This window comes from Sycon ciliatum, chromosome 2 (genome assembly GCF_964019385.1).
Source record: "Sycon ciliatum chromosome 2, ocSycCili1.1, whole genome shotgun sequence".
Lineage (NCBI taxonomy): Eukaryota > Metazoa > Porifera > Calcarea > Leucosolenida > Sycettidae > Sycon > Sycon ciliatum.
This window is the reverse complement of record NC_088644.1, coordinates 38,178,685-38,195,124: the sequence shown is the minus strand read 5'-3', so window position 1 is coordinate 38,195,124 and position 16,440 is coordinate 38,178,685. Positions and strand designations below refer to the sequence as shown.

At 48.1% G+C, this 16,440-nt stretch overlaps 1 protein-coding gene across 1 annotated transcript in view; it reads left to right on the top strand.

Annotated features, from left to right (window-relative positions):
• Positions 1-16,440, top strand: part of LOC135809973 (tyrosine-protein phosphatase non-receptor type 13-like) — a 54,490-nt gene that overhangs the window by 11,023 nt on the left and 27,027 nt on the right. Inside the window, exons 15-30 of the mRNA XM_065323425.1 lie at positions 341-445; positions 850-966; positions 1,416-1,487; positions 3,189-3,274; positions 4,086-4,159; positions 4,670-4,828; positions 5,490-5,543; positions 6,248-6,352; positions 6,800-6,901; positions 7,264-7,398; positions 8,157-8,338; positions 10,846-10,944; positions 11,373-11,435; positions 13,483-13,576; positions 13,744-13,799; positions 14,939-15,035. Coding sequence (XP_065179497.1) covers positions 341-445; positions 850-966; positions 1,416-1,487; positions 3,189-3,274; positions 4,086-4,159; positions 4,670-4,828; positions 5,490-5,543; positions 6,248-6,352; positions 6,800-6,901; positions 7,264-7,398; positions 8,157-8,338; positions 10,846-10,944; positions 11,373-11,435; positions 13,483-13,576; positions 13,744-13,799; positions 14,939-15,035 — 1,600 coding nt within the window. The remainder of the gene's footprint in view (positions 1-340; positions 446-849; positions 967-1,415; positions 1,488-3,188; positions 3,275-4,085; positions 4,160-4,669; positions 4,829-5,489; positions 5,544-6,247; positions 6,353-6,799; positions 6,902-7,263; positions 7,399-8,156; positions 8,339-10,845; positions 10,945-11,372; positions 11,436-13,482; positions 13,577-13,743; positions 13,800-14,938; positions 15,036-16,440) is intronic.

The following is a 16,440-nucleotide window of genomic DNA, read 5'->3' as shown; positions in this document are numbered from 1 at the left end:
GAATATGTGGTACTTTTGCTTGCAACCATTCCTGCAGCTGAGTCCACTTTGTACACACGTATGCATTACTTAGGTCAAATTTCCCATGCTTTCTTTCACAGTCAGAAGTGCACTCTTTGAAACACCCAAGAAAAGAGATACATGAGATTTCTATCTGTCTTGGGTGCTCCTGATGCAAACCTTAGCATTGTGCAAAGAACGTGGGTACACCTGACAAAGAAAACCGTATGAATTTCATGTCCTGTGAACATAGCCGAGGCAACGTGAATCTCAGCACTGCTAACTCTGCCCTTCTTGTTGATGTATCACACCTGTTCTCCCTATCCTTCCCGGCATACAGGCTGTGCAGCGTTTGACTAACGAAGAGTTACACAATCGGCTAACTGCACTGCACACCTCTCACAAAGGAGCTAGTCACCGACAAGCACAGACCAAGTTTGTTGAAGTGAGTGGAACTGAGCACACATTGGATGAAATGGAGAACATGCGTCTCATGCATTCGTGAACATGCTTACAGGTGTTTGGCCCGTATGTCAAGCACTCATTCATGTGCGCGTGTATGCATGGAGGTGGGTTGATGGGTGTGTGGGCGTACATGTAGGTGTACAAGTGTGGAAATCGCATCGAGAGATGAGGATTCCCACTCCTACCAACGTATATCACCGCCTTGGCCCATGGTACCGTATAATCCGCATGCTCACCTATGTGGGCCTGGCTGCATGTGTTTTTTCATGCGTGTGTTCGTTCATGTGTTGGTCCTGTATGGGTGCATGCTTGCATGCGTGTGTGCGTTCATGTCTCGGTTGATGTTGCATACATGTGTGCGTGTATGCTTGTTCCAATCTACAGCTGGCCCGAGAGCTACAGGAGTATGGTATAGTGTTCCACCGGGTTCGCCGCAGCAAGCATGAGTCACCACCGAGCATGTCCATTGGCATCTATCTTGGAGGTGTGCTCCTGACTATGGTATGTCATAACACAACCAGCACCAGCAATAGCACCAGCACCAGCATTGTAATGAACTGTACAAGACTATAAAGATGCTGTCTTTTGCTGTCTGATGAGTGTTTTCACACGAAACTTTGAGTAACGGCGGAAAAGAACTTGGTTGCGAAATTGCTCTGTGATCATTGTATGACTATAAAGATGCGTGGGTATGTAATAATAATACTATGTATGCCGCTTCATTGTCAGAAGGCTAATGCCCTGTGTGTGTGTGGGGGGGGGGGGGGGGGAGGAGGTTTGGACTCTATTAATGTCTGTAGTTTGGTTAAACAAGGCCCTTGCTATGCCTGATAACTGTATTGGAAGCATAACGTTTAAAAAAATGATCTAGGAAGTTTCTAATTCCCGACTGTATTTCTTATCGTGCTGATGCTGACCTTTGATCAATATTGTGTCTTGCGTCTGTCTAGGCAATGAAGCACAATGAGAGACAGAAGTTGCACAGGTTCAGCTGGCAAGGCATCGACAATCTGCTTTTCAAGGTAACCACCTGATACTGTGCTCAATTCAGCTGAGTGTGTGCTTGCCGACTTCACTGTCCTCATTCAATCCCTTGACAGGTATCTATCCAGGTCTTATATCTCACAGGTGCAGATATCTCACAGGTGCAGATATCCTAAGAGTGTGAACATCTTGCATTTGTTTGCTTTTTAAACTTGCCTGCACCATGCATGTGCCAGTTCCCTGGCTCATGGATGCTATTATGAGACACATCCAATCCATACATTTGAGCATGTTTTACATTCTGCGGTGTGCTGCAGTTCGTCAAGAATCACTTGACCATGCATGCGGCTCACTAGCCATTCAATAGTACAGTACTGCCGGGCGCCGAAGAACGACCAGGCTAGGATTTCACCAAGCACTGCGTACCAATGTATACACGGTGACTCAACTGTGCAAAGACTCTACTTGGTCTGCCAAGTTAAAATTGGCGCTTATCTTCGCACTTGATTTGTCGGTGTTCTGCCTGTGTCTTACGGCATGGAACCACCGATTCACCATCCGAACATAACCATTGACTATTGCATCCGACAACATGGTAGCACCAACCTTCACAGAAGCTGCGATCGGTTTGCTTGAGTCTTTTTGACTGGAGCTGCCACCTACGAACACTTCCGTCAGCGAAAGAAGACGCTGCAACCTCCGCTCCAGACCGGAAAATAGGTCAAGATGTTCACATTTCAGAGCGATGGAGAACAGTTTCTGCCTACTTCAAGCTGTCTGGTGGCAAGGATTGTTTACCGCGGAGAGGTATAGAAAAGCTTTTAAAAAAAGCTCTTCGTGAGCTTGAATTTCAGTGCTCGCACAGTACAGCGCCCAGTGAAGAGTTATCGCCAGCAAATCGTTGACGAAGAAACTGCAGCTCATGTCGACATCTCCAGAAAGTGAGACTAATCCGGCCGACACACTCTGGAGCTCACAGAGGACCGGGCAATGGAGCTAATTAAAATACACACCAAGTCTTGAGGGAAACTCTCCTGCAAAGGACTTTCAGGAAACTAGCCGAAAAGACTGGTGCAAGGCATTAGGATTTTGTAGGTGCAGTATGCACAGGTGCTACATCAAGCGGAAGCTATCACTGCGCTGCATGAACAAGCACCAGCAGCTCGCATGGGTGCTGATCAGCAAGTACAACAAGCGCAAGAGGCGAAAAAGGACACTGATGTGGCGTTGCCTTTTTCTTTCAAACAAAGGCATTATTGCGACTAACGGGGATAACACTTACAGCCAACATGCGGGCAGTCTCACTCAGCTTCTGAGCGGCAAGGTGACACGCACTGCCTTTGAGCGTGATTCTAGACCAGCAGAAGTGGAACAAGCTATGAAACGCGCAGCAGCTGCCCGGATCGAATTTTTTTAGCTCTTCCTCCAGCGACGATATTGGCGAGGAGGACGTGTAACTTGCTTGAAATTTCGGCTGAGTTGCTTACTGACATGTACATAGTGTTTTGTGATCGTGGCACGCTTCAAATATATGTATTTTCTTCCTGAGACAAGTGTGAAGATAAGCGCCAATTGTATCTGGGCGGACCAAGTAATTTAAAATAAGAACAGTCTAGGCTAGGAGGCTGCCCCCAAAACCCCTCCCCACCCCCACCCCCACCCCCCCAGCTCTTGGGCGACCGACAGTACTGTACCAGCAGACTCGCTGCTGTTTTTGTCTCTGCTATATCCTGCTCCAGAAATGCCGGTTCACAATCGTGCCACGCCAGAGACCGAATCACCAGCACTTGGACAATGTGACAGTGTGGACTGATCATTACAAAATGTTAGTTATGTGAACATTATTAGTCCGAGTGATTATAACACTGTGAATTTCAGAACTCTTTTGTAGGGTCATGAAATTTGGCTGGACACTTTCAGGTCTGAAAAAACCTAGTATTAATTTGTTGAGTCACAAAAGGAGTCATAATCCCAGACACAAAGGAACAACTTGGGACAGAAAGTACTAGTAGTGGGAAGACATTTATTAGGGAAACGAAGAGGCGGAGAGAAAGACAAGCGACTACATTATGAAAGAGAGAGAGAGAGAGAGAGAGAGATTGAGAACGAGTTCAAAAAAAGGGCTAGGGTGCGTGCGTGCGTGTAGGGTGTAGGGTGTGTGTGTGGGGGGGGGGGGGGGGGGGGGGGAGGTGCTGTTGGTCTATTGTTGCAGGGGTTGTCTATAACACACAGATCTGACTGGACGCTTTCAGTGGGATCCTAGCTGTACTGCTACTGCCTTGCACTAACTTATAACTTCTTCCATGCACTCCATTCTGGGTTGGTGATGTGTATTGCTGCAACGATCGAGGGAGTACTTGCTGCAGTGACATGTGCTAGAGCATTGGTAACACTTGATGAAGGTCTGGGTTGATGATGGGCTTGTATTCTCCTTCTTTGGAACACATCCACCTTGTTACTTTAACCGTGGTTGACACCAAGTGCAGTTTCTCTGTACAGGTATGCAAACTTGCCCCCCCCCCCATCCCCCCCCCACACACACACCCACCCTCACACCCACCCACCCACTGGATATGCTCATGTTGCCTGGATAGCGTTGTGCCATGACTCTTTATGTCTGTCAACGTGTCCTGCAGGTCCAAGTATTTGATCGCCCTGTGCAAATCATTCCATGACTTTAGCCGAAAGTTGCGACTGAAGAACGGCATGGGTAGGTTGAGATAGGCTGGAGCTTTACAGTGCATGGTTTTCAAGTTGTGTGTCCGGTGCAGCTGCGTACTTGGTATGTCCTCCAAACTGTGCACGTGTGAATTGTACTTCATCTTTCTAGATTAGCGTACAGAGACCTTTACTATGTGTTTTGTATTCGAGGGGGTTTCCCTTCACAATTCTGGCACATCTATGATTTCCTTTGTTTCTTTCGTATCGTGGAATGGTTTTCTGGCTCTGCCTATTCTTTCATCAGCTCCTCTTTGAGACAATCTCCTTCTGTTCAATTGTTAGAAATCCTATTTCGGCCAGGTTTCCCTACGCAATGAGTTCTGTATGACGAAACCAAATTGTTGGCAGGCCTCATATGTTTGCGATGTGTATGAATGAGGATGAACAGTTCACGGAGCTGGAAGCCTTTCTAACAATATCCTAGTGTTCAAAGACTGAAATTGTTTGGACCTGTTTTTACATCCTTTTGTGTTACTGGCTGGATGCACTTGACCTGTAGTGAATCCTCCAAGACAGTCAACGCGCATCATATCTCAAGTTATTCCTGAAGACCAAGAATCAGTTACCTCACCTGACACCGAAGGACGATTTAGTAGCAGTTACTCCCCTCCGGCGGCGCCACCCAATACATTGGAAGATCCAACGCTTTTCGTGGCAGGTAACACCACATGTCTTTTCTGGTTCAGCTCACGGCTGTGTGCCTGTGTTCATGTGAGCGTTGTCTATGCGGGCCCGTGTGTGTGTGTGTGTGTGTGTGTGTGTGCGTGCATGTATGTGTGTGTGTGTGTGTGTGTGTGTGTGTGTGTGTGTGTACATGGATGTGTGCGAGTGTACGCACACGCATGTGTGTACAATCAACTTTGCGTATAACGACACTCGGCGGGGCATCAGAAAAGTGTCCTTATTCGCGAAGTGTCGTTATACCCGAAGTCTCATCAATATGTATTACAGTTAGATGGGACTTTGCTCTGGGCATGGAAATTCTGTCGTTATTCGCGAATTGTCGTTATATCCGCAGTCGTTATTAGTTGACTGTATGTGTGTGTCCCTGTGTGGCAACATGTGAAGAATAATGGCCAAGGGATCTACAGTTTGTGGGACACAAGGTGCCCTACCCCCAGTGTCCTAAAGTTACTCCATCAGCCTTGCTCTATTTAGTACTGAGTTGCGAAAAGCCATTTGCCAACTGATATCACGTGGTGGTGAAAGATCAAAAGATTGACAGCATGTTGCTCTGTTGTTCACTTTACCTTCTGACCTCTGAACATTGTACAGCTGTTTCTGTAACTGCGGAGTTTTTGTTTGTTTCTGTACTCAAGGGAGCGATGAGGCATCTCCTCCGGACTTCGAGACCCAAAGATTTATGAAACGTGGTGAGTGAGGAAGTCAGCCGTGATTGTTTTATGATCCATTGCAGATGAGAAATCTGTACAATGCATACATTGTCTATCCACAGAGGACATGGGAAAGAGTATTCAAGGTCACGAATTGTACTCATTCACTTATGATGTGTGGCATCATCCTGGGAAAATCAGAGCCTGGGGAGGTCCACAGAAGCCAATGGTTGCAGTTCTATTAAATATTTTAGGTGTACCAAGGTGAGCTGATTACTGTATCCAGAACCCATTCATCTATTCTTCATGTACATGTATGTGCTCGTTCTTTGGCTATTGAAATTTGCTCCCATGACTAAGTGCTGGGTGCTGCATGATCGAAGCCATATTACGAGCACTGCAATTATATGCTAGACTCAGTCACTATGTCCTCAAACTCCAACATGGCGCCACTTAAATCAGGATGAATGCTATTGGCAAGCACTGTACATGTCGGCCACCCCGTGTAGGGTAACGAATGAGAACACCTGCTTAGTCCAGTCGTATTTTTAAAATAACAAACTATTGACTGCTCTCTGCTTACTGCATCAGCGAATCACACGACAGCGATATATGGGCTAAGCCGCTTTGAAAGTTGGTGACTTGCGTGTGCCTCTAGCCATTAGTGTACTTCAGTCTATACTGGTACGCATGTGTGCATGTGTATATGAATGCCGGCATTTTTTTGTTCTTGGCATGTTCAGACGAGAGTATGTCAGAAATGAAGTTGAAGGGCCTGTCCAGCATTCCCCTCAGCCAAATGGAGCACTACACGGTTACACTGATCAAGAATCCAAAATACGGCCTTGGTAAGTAATGCACTGGTTCGAGGGGAAGTACTATAATTATTAGTTACGTTTAAACTCAATTTCCCATTTGCACCCTTTCCATCAAACCAATGATACTTTAAACTCGCTTTTACACAATTTCAGCAAGACTCAGCTCCTACAGGCAGAACCGACTATTGACACCATGACGTTTACCTTTGGTTAGCTGTCTGGTAATTGCTATTGCAAGAGACTCTGTGCAGGAACTAGAATCCAGTGGCTCTGCTCCTTGCATATGCAGCATTCTGCCAGCGGTTATCACCTGACTCTCACGCAATGCGATTTCTCTCCAATGCCGTAATAGCATGCCGGCATCACCACATCTACATTGCTTGCTTTTTTGTTCTCCGCTTTCCTAGTTTGTTGAATAATTTGTTTCCACTGTGTAAATAATGTTCGGCCACACTCTAATTCGGATTATGCGTGCAGGTCTGCTGATTGTTGGTGGTACGGACACGAGTCACTCGGGCATCCTGGTCAAGAAGCTAACACCGAACAGTGCAGCGTACAAGTGTGGTGAAATACAGCGAGGTACTGGAATAGTGGTCTTGGGCCATGAGCTTGCTCTGATATCTTTATGGGGCATGGGGTTTGCAGTGTGCGGGTGGCTGTCTCAACTCGCCAGAGATCATGAGCTGCGGGGCAACTTGCTTGTTATACATGTACTTTCCAGTTTTTAAGCCACTTGACCAGGTCCCAGCAGCCAAGCCGAGAATGGAGAGGGCAGGTGCTGAAAGATGAGAATAGAGGTGAAAGCAGGAGACGGCGGATCTTATTGAATGAGCGATGTGTACATTGATTCATCGCTACAGGGTATCGTCCATCAGTATTGCTGTGGAGTGAATGTCCGTGTCCAATTTGCAATTCTCTCTTGTTCTGGTGTGTGACACTAGGCGACCGTCTTTTGGCGGTGAACGGCAAAAGCCTGGACGGCCTCACTCATCAGGAGGCGATCAACCTGCTGTTAGAGTCACCTCCAAGCTGTACCCTTCGAATGGCCAGAGTCACGTCAGCACTGATTGGACCTTGTAAGTGGAATGCTCCCAAAGACCAATGACTTGATCATGAGTGACAATATCAGTAGCTGTGGCTGGTTTTAGAGTTCTCTTCATGTTGCGTACAGAATGGCAGCACTTGCAGCGCGATTCTTGCAGTTATCCTCTCTCCACAGGAAGGTTTGCATTCCGCTGTGCGGTGTGCACTCTATACGATGTATACTCCTCATGCAAACCTGTAGAAGATTAGATCATATAATTATCTTTCACAGCATGCACTGAACATTACTTACAACCCCCTACTGTGAGTTGGCTATGCTTTGGGGAGAAAGGAACATAGCAAGAAAGAGTGTGTAAGTGTAGCAAGAAAGAATGTAGTGAAATATTTTGCCTGGACACTAAGGAAAGGGGCATGGTGAGCAAGTTTGATTGGGGGCTGGGTTCTTTCTGGCCGAGTGATCACATTCATTGAATTTAGGTCCTGTTTCACGTAAGGACATGACCTTCATGAAGCAAGAAAATGCAATCATAAAGAGGACCGACTATTAGCTCTGTGCCAAATATGGCATGCACCAAGTCACGAAATCTTGCTTTACAATACTGTTGCGAACAGCTAATAGTGTAAGAAATACATATTCAATTTTTTTCCCAATGTTGTAAACATTTCTTCAAACTTTTCTTCAAACGTTTCCGCTCAAAACCAATGAAAAATACGTAATTGGTCTTTTTCCAAAATTTTGATGCTCAAAACTGTCTCTTTGTGTCGTTGCTGTTGCTTGTTCTACAATCAGACTTGTTTCAGTCAGATGATGCGCTGAATTTTCACATCTCCGAGGAGAGCATACAATCTCCATCACCGCAGGTGCAGCTGCACTCGACACCGCACCCGGACCGCGGACCCAGCGGTCGGGACCAGGATGAGCTCTTGGAGACGTCCAGGATCATCGCCAGCACTCCGGTCGCCGGAGCACATGTAAGTGATGTACCGTACTATGCCCAATAAATACCCAGCACTTCTATTTTTTCAAAGGTGGTCAGACCTGTACCACTATAGGAGACTGTACCAGTATTGGAGACATGTACGTACAGTCAACTTCGCTAATAACGACTGCGGATATAACGACAATTCGCGAATAACGACCGAATTTCCATGCCCAGAGCAAAGTCCCATCTAACTGTATACATTTAACTTCGGATATAACGACTATCTGAATAACGACAATTCGCGTATAGCGACATGCTTTTAGTGCCCCGTGGTCATATTCACTGCTTGAATAACGACTTTCTGGGCTTTTGACAGCTATTTCAAGTACCTGTCAGTCAAGTACATGTACCTGTCATGCAGAAGTACCAGAACCTACATTGTATAATGGTGCACTGGTGATGGATATTATTGCACACATGCAAGAAAATGCAGCCAAGAGGGGGGGGCGGGGAGGGGCTTTTTCTTCCTTTTTTATGTTGGCTTCAAAATTGTTGGATTTACCAGCACACCTATATGTATACAATGTACATGTAGTTGTACATGATTGTACAGTAATCATCATACATGTACATATCTCTGGCCCTGTAGATGGCTCAAAAAGGCATATTTTTCAATTGATTTCCCTTGCATATTGAATTTTTAGTTCCTTTCAACTGCAATATGAAAATAAAGTACACATTGACATAGAGCAAGAAAAGAGCTTGATTTTGATATGCATATCACACTATACAAAAATATGGGTTCACATACATTCAAATGGGACTTCGGTTATAAGGACACTTCGCGAATAAGGACACTTTTCTGATGCCCCGCCGAATGTCGTTATTGGCGAAGTTGACTGTATATTGTTTCTGGAAAGATCGATTGGTTGGGTTGGCTGGGTTGGCTGGGTTGGCTGGGTTGGCTGGGTTGGCTGGGTTGGCTGGGTTGGCTGGGTTGGCTGGGTTGGCTGGGTTGGCTGGGTTGGCTGGGTTGGCTGGGTTGGCTGGGTTGGCTGGGTTGGCTGGGTTGGCTGGGTTGGCTGGGTTGGCTGGGTTGGCTGGGTTGGCTGGGTTGGCTGGGTTGGCTGGGTTGGCTGGGTTGGCTGGGTTGGCTGGGTTGGCTGGGTTGGCTGGGTTGGCTGGGTTGGCTGGGTTGGCTGGGTTGGCTGGGTTGGCTGGGTTGGCTGGGTTGGCTGGGTTGGCTGGGTTGGCTGGGTTGGCTGGGTTGGCTGGGTTGGCTGGGTTGGCTGGGTTGGCTGGGTTGGCTGGGTTGGCTGGGTTGGCTGGGTTGGCTGGGTTGGCTGGGTTGGCTGGGTTGGCTGGGTTGGCTGGGTTGGCTGGGTTGGCTGGGTTGGCTGGGTTGGCTGGGTTGGCTGGGTTGGCTGGGTTGGCTGGGTTGGCTGGGTTGGCTGGGTTGGCTGGGTTGGCTGGGTTGGCTGGGTTGGCTGGGTTGGCTGGGTTGGCTGGGTTGGCTGGGTTGGCTGGGTTGGCTGGGTTGGCTGGGTTGGCTGGGTTGGCTGGGTTGGCTGGGTTGGCTGGGTTGGCTGGGTTGGCTGGGTTGGCTGGGTTGGCTGGGTTGGCTGGGTTGGCTGGGTTGGCTGGGTTGGCTGGGTTGGCTGGGTTGGCTGGGTTGGCTGGGTTGGCTGGGTTGGCTGGGTTGGCTGGGTTGGCTGGGTTGGCTGGGTTGGCTGGGTTGGCTGGGTTGGCTGGGTTGGCTGGGTTGGCTGGGTTGGCTGGGTTGGCTGGGTTGGCTGGGTTGGCTGGGTTGGCTGGGTTGGCTGGGTTGGCTGGGTTGGCTGGGTTGGCTGGGTTGGCTGGGTTGGCTGGGTTGGCTGGGTTGGCTGGGTTGGCTGGGTTGGCTGGGTTGGCTGGGTTGGCTGGGTTGGCTGGGTTGGCTGGGTTGGCTGGGTTGGCTGGGTTGGCTGGGTTGGCTGGGTTGGCTGGGTTGGCTGGGTTGGCTGGGTTGGCTGGGTTGGCTGGGTTGGCTGGGTTGGCTGGGTTGGCTGGGTTGGCTGGGTTGGCTGGGTTGGCTGGGTTGGCTGGGTTGGCTGGGTTGGCTGGGTTGGCTGGGTTGGCTGGGTTGGCTGGGTTGGCTGGGTTGGCTGGGTTGGCTGGGTTGGCTGGGTTGGCTGGGTTGGCTGGGTTGGCTGGGTTGGCTGGGTTGGCTGGGTTGGCTGGGTTGGCTGGGTTGGCTGGGTTGGCTGGGTTGGCTGGGTTGGCTGGGTTGGCTGGGTTGGCTGGGTTGGCTGGGTTGGCTGGGTTGGCTGGGTTGGCTGGGTTGGCTGGGTTGGCTGGGTTGGCTGGGTTGGGTGGGTTGGGTGGCGAACAACTCGTGTTGGTGTTTCACTGATTGCAGCTACCCTGTATGGTTCTTCACCATGTTGATTTCTACCACATTGGTCCCACCGTGTTGGTCCTACTCTTTCAATCTCCACCCTGTGTGGGACTCCGTTGATCTCCACCATGTCGGTCCAACCCGATTTGTGCTGTGATGTATGTTAATCTCGTTTACAGGTTGTGCAAGTGAACACCGATGCCAGCACCCCTGGTCCCATGGAAGGCAACAAATCAGTCACCTCATTGCTTTCCGGAATTGCCGACTATGGCCATGGAGTAAGTATCACGACGTGTTACTTCCATTTGCTTATCATGAGACACAAGAGCCATCTATGCCCCCCCCCCCCTCCCCTAGTTAGACCCCAAGAATTCTGGAAATGGCATGCCCCACTACTAATGAGGTTGATTGGAGAGATGGCTCACTTGTTTCGTTATTCTTCTCACCAGCGTACATCATACTACATAGTCCACTATTCCTTGGAACTAGATTACAGTTTTGCAGATACTGTTCCACTGGTACTGTTGGTATCATAAAGTCTAACTATTTCTGTGCGAAACGCCGGTATCAACCAAGTTCTAAAATTTCTCCACAATTGCAGTTACGCCAGGATACTTTGAAGTAGTCAATTCTGGGCGAGTCAACGGTGTACATATACCACAGTTGTTTAAACTCAGCACGTGTGTCTCCCTTCTGCTTGTATCAGGACCTTGTGCAATTCACAGTGCACTTGACCAAGGATGGCGGTACTCTGGGTATAGCCATTACTGTAAGTAGACTACTCCAGCTACTGACAATGTTTGAGTGAGTGTGTGTGTGTGTATGTGCCAGCTAGTTCGGTTGGTAGGTACACTTATGCTTGATTGTGTTGGGTCTGTTGCCAACAGGCTCGGCTGCTTGAAGGTGTAATGTTGTACCTGCCACCTTTGTTGGTTCCAGGGTTCATATACTTTCTATTTGAAGTATACATACTTGTTAACCATGGACTGCTTCTGGCTAGATTAACTCTTGCGTAATCAATGGTGCTAACGGTTAGTGAAGCTTTTATCAGATCCACTCTGATTTAGCCACTCACACTAGTAGCAAGTATTACCTTCACTGGGGGCAGGGGTAACTGCAGTTGGATCCCGGGACGGATACCCTGATACCATCAATCCTTTTTCTGCACCTTGTCCTCACCCACTTACTGAGGTGTGGTGAGCCCATAAGTGGGATCATTTTCAAGTCCACCCAGTGTTTTGGGGATTTCAGGGGTGTCGGCCGTTGGGCGGTTCAATAACCATGCAATTGAGTCATCTTTCCGAGATTCCTTTTGAGTCTCTCTCCCCTCTCCCGGGGGGACTCACGTGACCAGTTTTGGCAGTGAGCAACAAGTACAGTGTGTATGTGTGTGTGTGTGTGTGTGTGTGTGTGTGTGTGTGTGTGTGTGTGTGTGTGTGTGTGTGTGTGTGTGTGTCCCATGTGGTGCAGTGGTATGTGCAGCGATTTCCAATCGAAGGGTTGCGGGTTCGATTCCCGACGATTATGGTCACACACGTCTTTCTTCTCTTTCTCAGACTTCTCTTGACTTTTCTTTCATTCTCCTGGGTGGTTACCAACAGCCAGTGCATGCCAGAGTATGTGGTGTGATGTGTGTGCGGGAAAAAAATGAAAAGACCAAAAATAGGGATTCACTGGCCAGAAAAGTCACTTCAAATAGCTGTGGTGTAGACCAGGCTGAATAGTGACGGTGAATTCTTCAGCCTTGCAAGCTGTTGAGTGGTGCAATCCCAGCACAAGTTGCTATGGCTTCTGCCGTAGCATTGCTATCATCGCCTCCGGCGATGGGCGTCAAAAGGTGTGTGTGTGTGTGAGAGAGAGAGAGAGAGGGGGGGGGGGGGGGGGAGAGGGATGGAGAGTGTGTGTATGCGTGTGTCGGTAAGAGAGAAAGTTTGTGACAGAGAGGAAGAGCATGATCTAAAATTGATGAAGACATCCTTCACTCATGGCGTTTCACACTATACAGCACTGATAGTGCGGCCTGCCATGTTATGTTCTCCAGCATACCTGTATCCAGCTAATCTTGAAAAGAAAAGAATATAAGATATCCCTCAGGAAGCAGGGAGAGTGTGTGTATGCGTGTGTCGGTAAGAGAGAAAGTTTGTGACAGAGAGGAAGAGCATGATCTAAAATTGATGAAGACATCCTTCACTCATGGCGTTTCACACTATACAGCACTGATAGTGCGGCCTGCCATGTTATGTTCTCCAGCATACCTGTATCCAGCTAATCTTGAAAAGAAAAGAATAAAAGATATCCCTCAGGAAGCAGGGATGCTCGATGGACAAATTCTTCACTCAACATAGCCCACTGTCCCCTGCTGCATGACACTATCCTTAGCTACATTGTTCTTTACTGGGTTTCTTGTGAAGAGAAGGTTGCTTACTTTCACGCTGTACCACCACATCACGGAGAGTACTCCCATGGTCCTAAATGTACAGTCTTTCACCACGGGTCATGAATACCTATAGTCCTCTGTCCATAGTCCATAGTCCAGGGTACCTAGTCCATATTCCATAGTCTTAAGTCTATAGTATACAGGCCCGCCAGGACCGGTCTGGTTGGTCAGGTTATTACCAGATAAAATTTTCAGCCACCAACACATGATTGTGTCCTACTGTGGAGGGCAGGTATACCCGCCATACCATACACAAAGTATGAACGGTCATGATACTACCGGACCAATCAAAAACTGCTTCCGGCGGTCCTGGTATAGGCAATGGAACGTCTGACTACATGCCTAGACTTGCGCTCTCCTTTGTCATCCTCATGCTCAGGGTGGAATTGACACACCAACTCAGGGCGGAGGTGTTTACATTCGAAGCATCAATCCGAACGGGCCGACTGGCAAGGATGGCCGCCTTCAAATTGGTATGAGTATACTATGTACCTGTCTGGGAATGCCCTATCATCTTGTTGTGTGCGAGTTACCTTGGTAAGCGGAATAGAGGCGTGATGCATGAACTGTTCCAAGTGTTTGAAAGATAGTGAAGTGTTTCTACTGATGATGTTGCCATTGGATGTGTCTTTCTTGGCAGGTGATCGGATTCTTCTTGTCAACAAGAAGAGCACAGTCAACATCACACACAAAGAGGTCAGTGCAAGCTGTTGTTCTTCTTCTTTCGGTCCTCCCCTGAAGTTCACAGCCAAATGACTGCCTGAGTAGGAGCAATCTGGGCACGGACTATCAGAAAGCAGTACTTGTAGCCAGCATTGGAATGCGTGCCATTCTCTCCTTCAGGGGCATGACATTTGATCCTTTTGCTCATACTACTAGTAGCCAACTGTTGTGTAGGCAATGATGCCTGGTTAGTGCAGCTACCAGCTTAAAACTGTAGAACTGAGCTACTATGTTATTGTATGTATTGAGTATGAAAAGGACTCAGCCGGTAGAGCATGAGACTCTTAATCTCAGGGTCGTGGGTTCGAGCCCTACGTTGGGCGCCAATGTTGAGTACGAAAAGAACGACGGCATATTCTCCAGACATTACGGACAACGGGAACAGATTAGGTCGAACAACATTTATTAGGGAAACGAAGAGACAGAGACCAAGATGAACGAAACGACTACATTGTGGAAGAGAGACAAGAGAGAGAGAGAGAGATCAAGTGAGAACGGCAAGATAAAGGGCCTGGGTAGCTATGGCAAATATAGGCGCGCAAGTAGCTACCCAGGCCAACGGAACAAAAGGTGACAAAAGGAGACAAAAGGTGAGTACGACGTAGTATGGGGTGCATCCAGGCCAGCTTGGAAAAGGTTGTACGGGAGGAGGTACCTAACATATGTGATACATTCTTATCTCAATTGGATTACCCTAGTAAAATAAGAATATACTACTACTTCCTACTCTTATTATCCGGGCCGTCCGAGACCGAGCGCTGCCCATAACTTGGAAATCCCTGTAACTCTGAATCACGTACGTTTTGATGGGGGAAGCGCCAGAGATCTGGCATACTACATCATTATTTCCACAAATATTGGCAAAATAGTTGTAATATTTCCACAAATATTGGCAAAATAGTTGTAATATTTCCACAAATATTGGCAAAATAGTTGTAATATTTCCACCAGAACTCGCCCCATCGGGTACACGGTAGACCGATTTGCCTGTAACTATGAGGTCCAGATAAGAGAGATGTGCGATGTCTCCTGCAAAGATGTCAAGAGACAGTGCTATCGTCACCTCATCATTTCTTGCTGTGTATGTGTATATGTTGGTGTTCTATCTGTAGGCGTTTGAAATGCTGAAGAATGCGCCCAATGACGTGTACATTCTGGTGGAGAGGGCGGTGTTGCCTGCCTCTCAGCGATCCAGTGTTGTTCTACCAGGTACGGTTATTCGTATGCGGTTTGCCAGTGCACCACACAATGTTAACTGCTACAAAATACGTGTACATGTACTTGGTCCGCCAAGTTAAAATTGGCGCTTATCTTCTCACTTGGTTTTTTGGTGTTCTGCCTGTGCCACACGGCATGGAACCACCGATTCACCATCCGAACATAACCATTGACCATTGCATTCGACGACATGGCAGCACAAGCCATCATAGAAGTTGCGATCGGTTCGTTTGAGTCTTTTTTACGGAGCTGCCGCCGACGAACACTTCCGTCAGCGCAAGAAAACACTGCAACCTCCGCTCGAGTCCGTAAAATAGGCCAGAATGTTCGCATTTCAGAGCGATGGAGAATACAGTGTCTGTCTACTTCCAGCTGTCTGATGGCAAGGATTGTTTACCCCGGGGAGGTATAGAAAAGCTGAAAAAGCGCTTCGCGAGCTTGAATTTCAGTGCTTGCACAGTACAGCGCCTAGTGAAGGGCTATCACCAGCAAATCGCTGACGAAGAAACTACAGCTCATGTCGATATCTCCAGTAAGTGAGACCAATCCGGCGGACACACTTTGAAGCTCAGAGAGGACAGGGCAAAAGAGCTAATCAAAGAAAACACCAAGTCCTGAGAGAAACACTCGTGCAAAGGACTTTCAGGAAACTAGCCGAAAAGCCTGGTGCACCGCGTTGTAGGTGCAGTACGCAGAGGTGCTACATCAAGCGGAAGCTATCACTGCGCTGCATGTAGATCTTCAAGCACCAGCGGCTCGCGTGGGTACGGGTGCTGATCAGCAAGTATGACAAGCGCAAGAGGCGATTTGAAAAAAGGATACTGATATGGCGTTGCCTTTTTGTCTCAAACAAAGACGCATTATTGCGACGAACGGGGATAACACTTACAGTCAACATGCGGGCAGTCTAACTCAGCTTCTGATTGGAAGGTGACAGGCACGCACTGCCTTTGGGCGCGATTCGAGACGAGGAGAAGTGGAACAAGCTATGAAACGACCCGTGCAGCAGCTGTCCGGATCGTACGTTTTGAGCTCTTCCTCCAGCGACGATAGTGGCGAGGAGGATGTGTAACTTGCTTGAATTTCGACTGAGTTGCTTACTGACATGTAAATAATCATGTATATAGTGCTTTGTGATCGTGGCTTGCTTCGAATATTCGTATTTCTTTCCTGAGACAAGTGTGAAGATAAGTGCCAATTTTAACTGGGCGGACCAAGTATGCACCCACCATCCAATGCTAGGTGCTACCAAATGCATGCATGTCGTGTGAACCCACCAGCCAATACTAACTCAGCTACCGAATACTTCAGTATATGTGCAGGGGCGTTGGACACGGCACGGTCACTACGGTATTGACCGTACCACTCTTTGCCCCAGTTACCCCGTGAATCAATA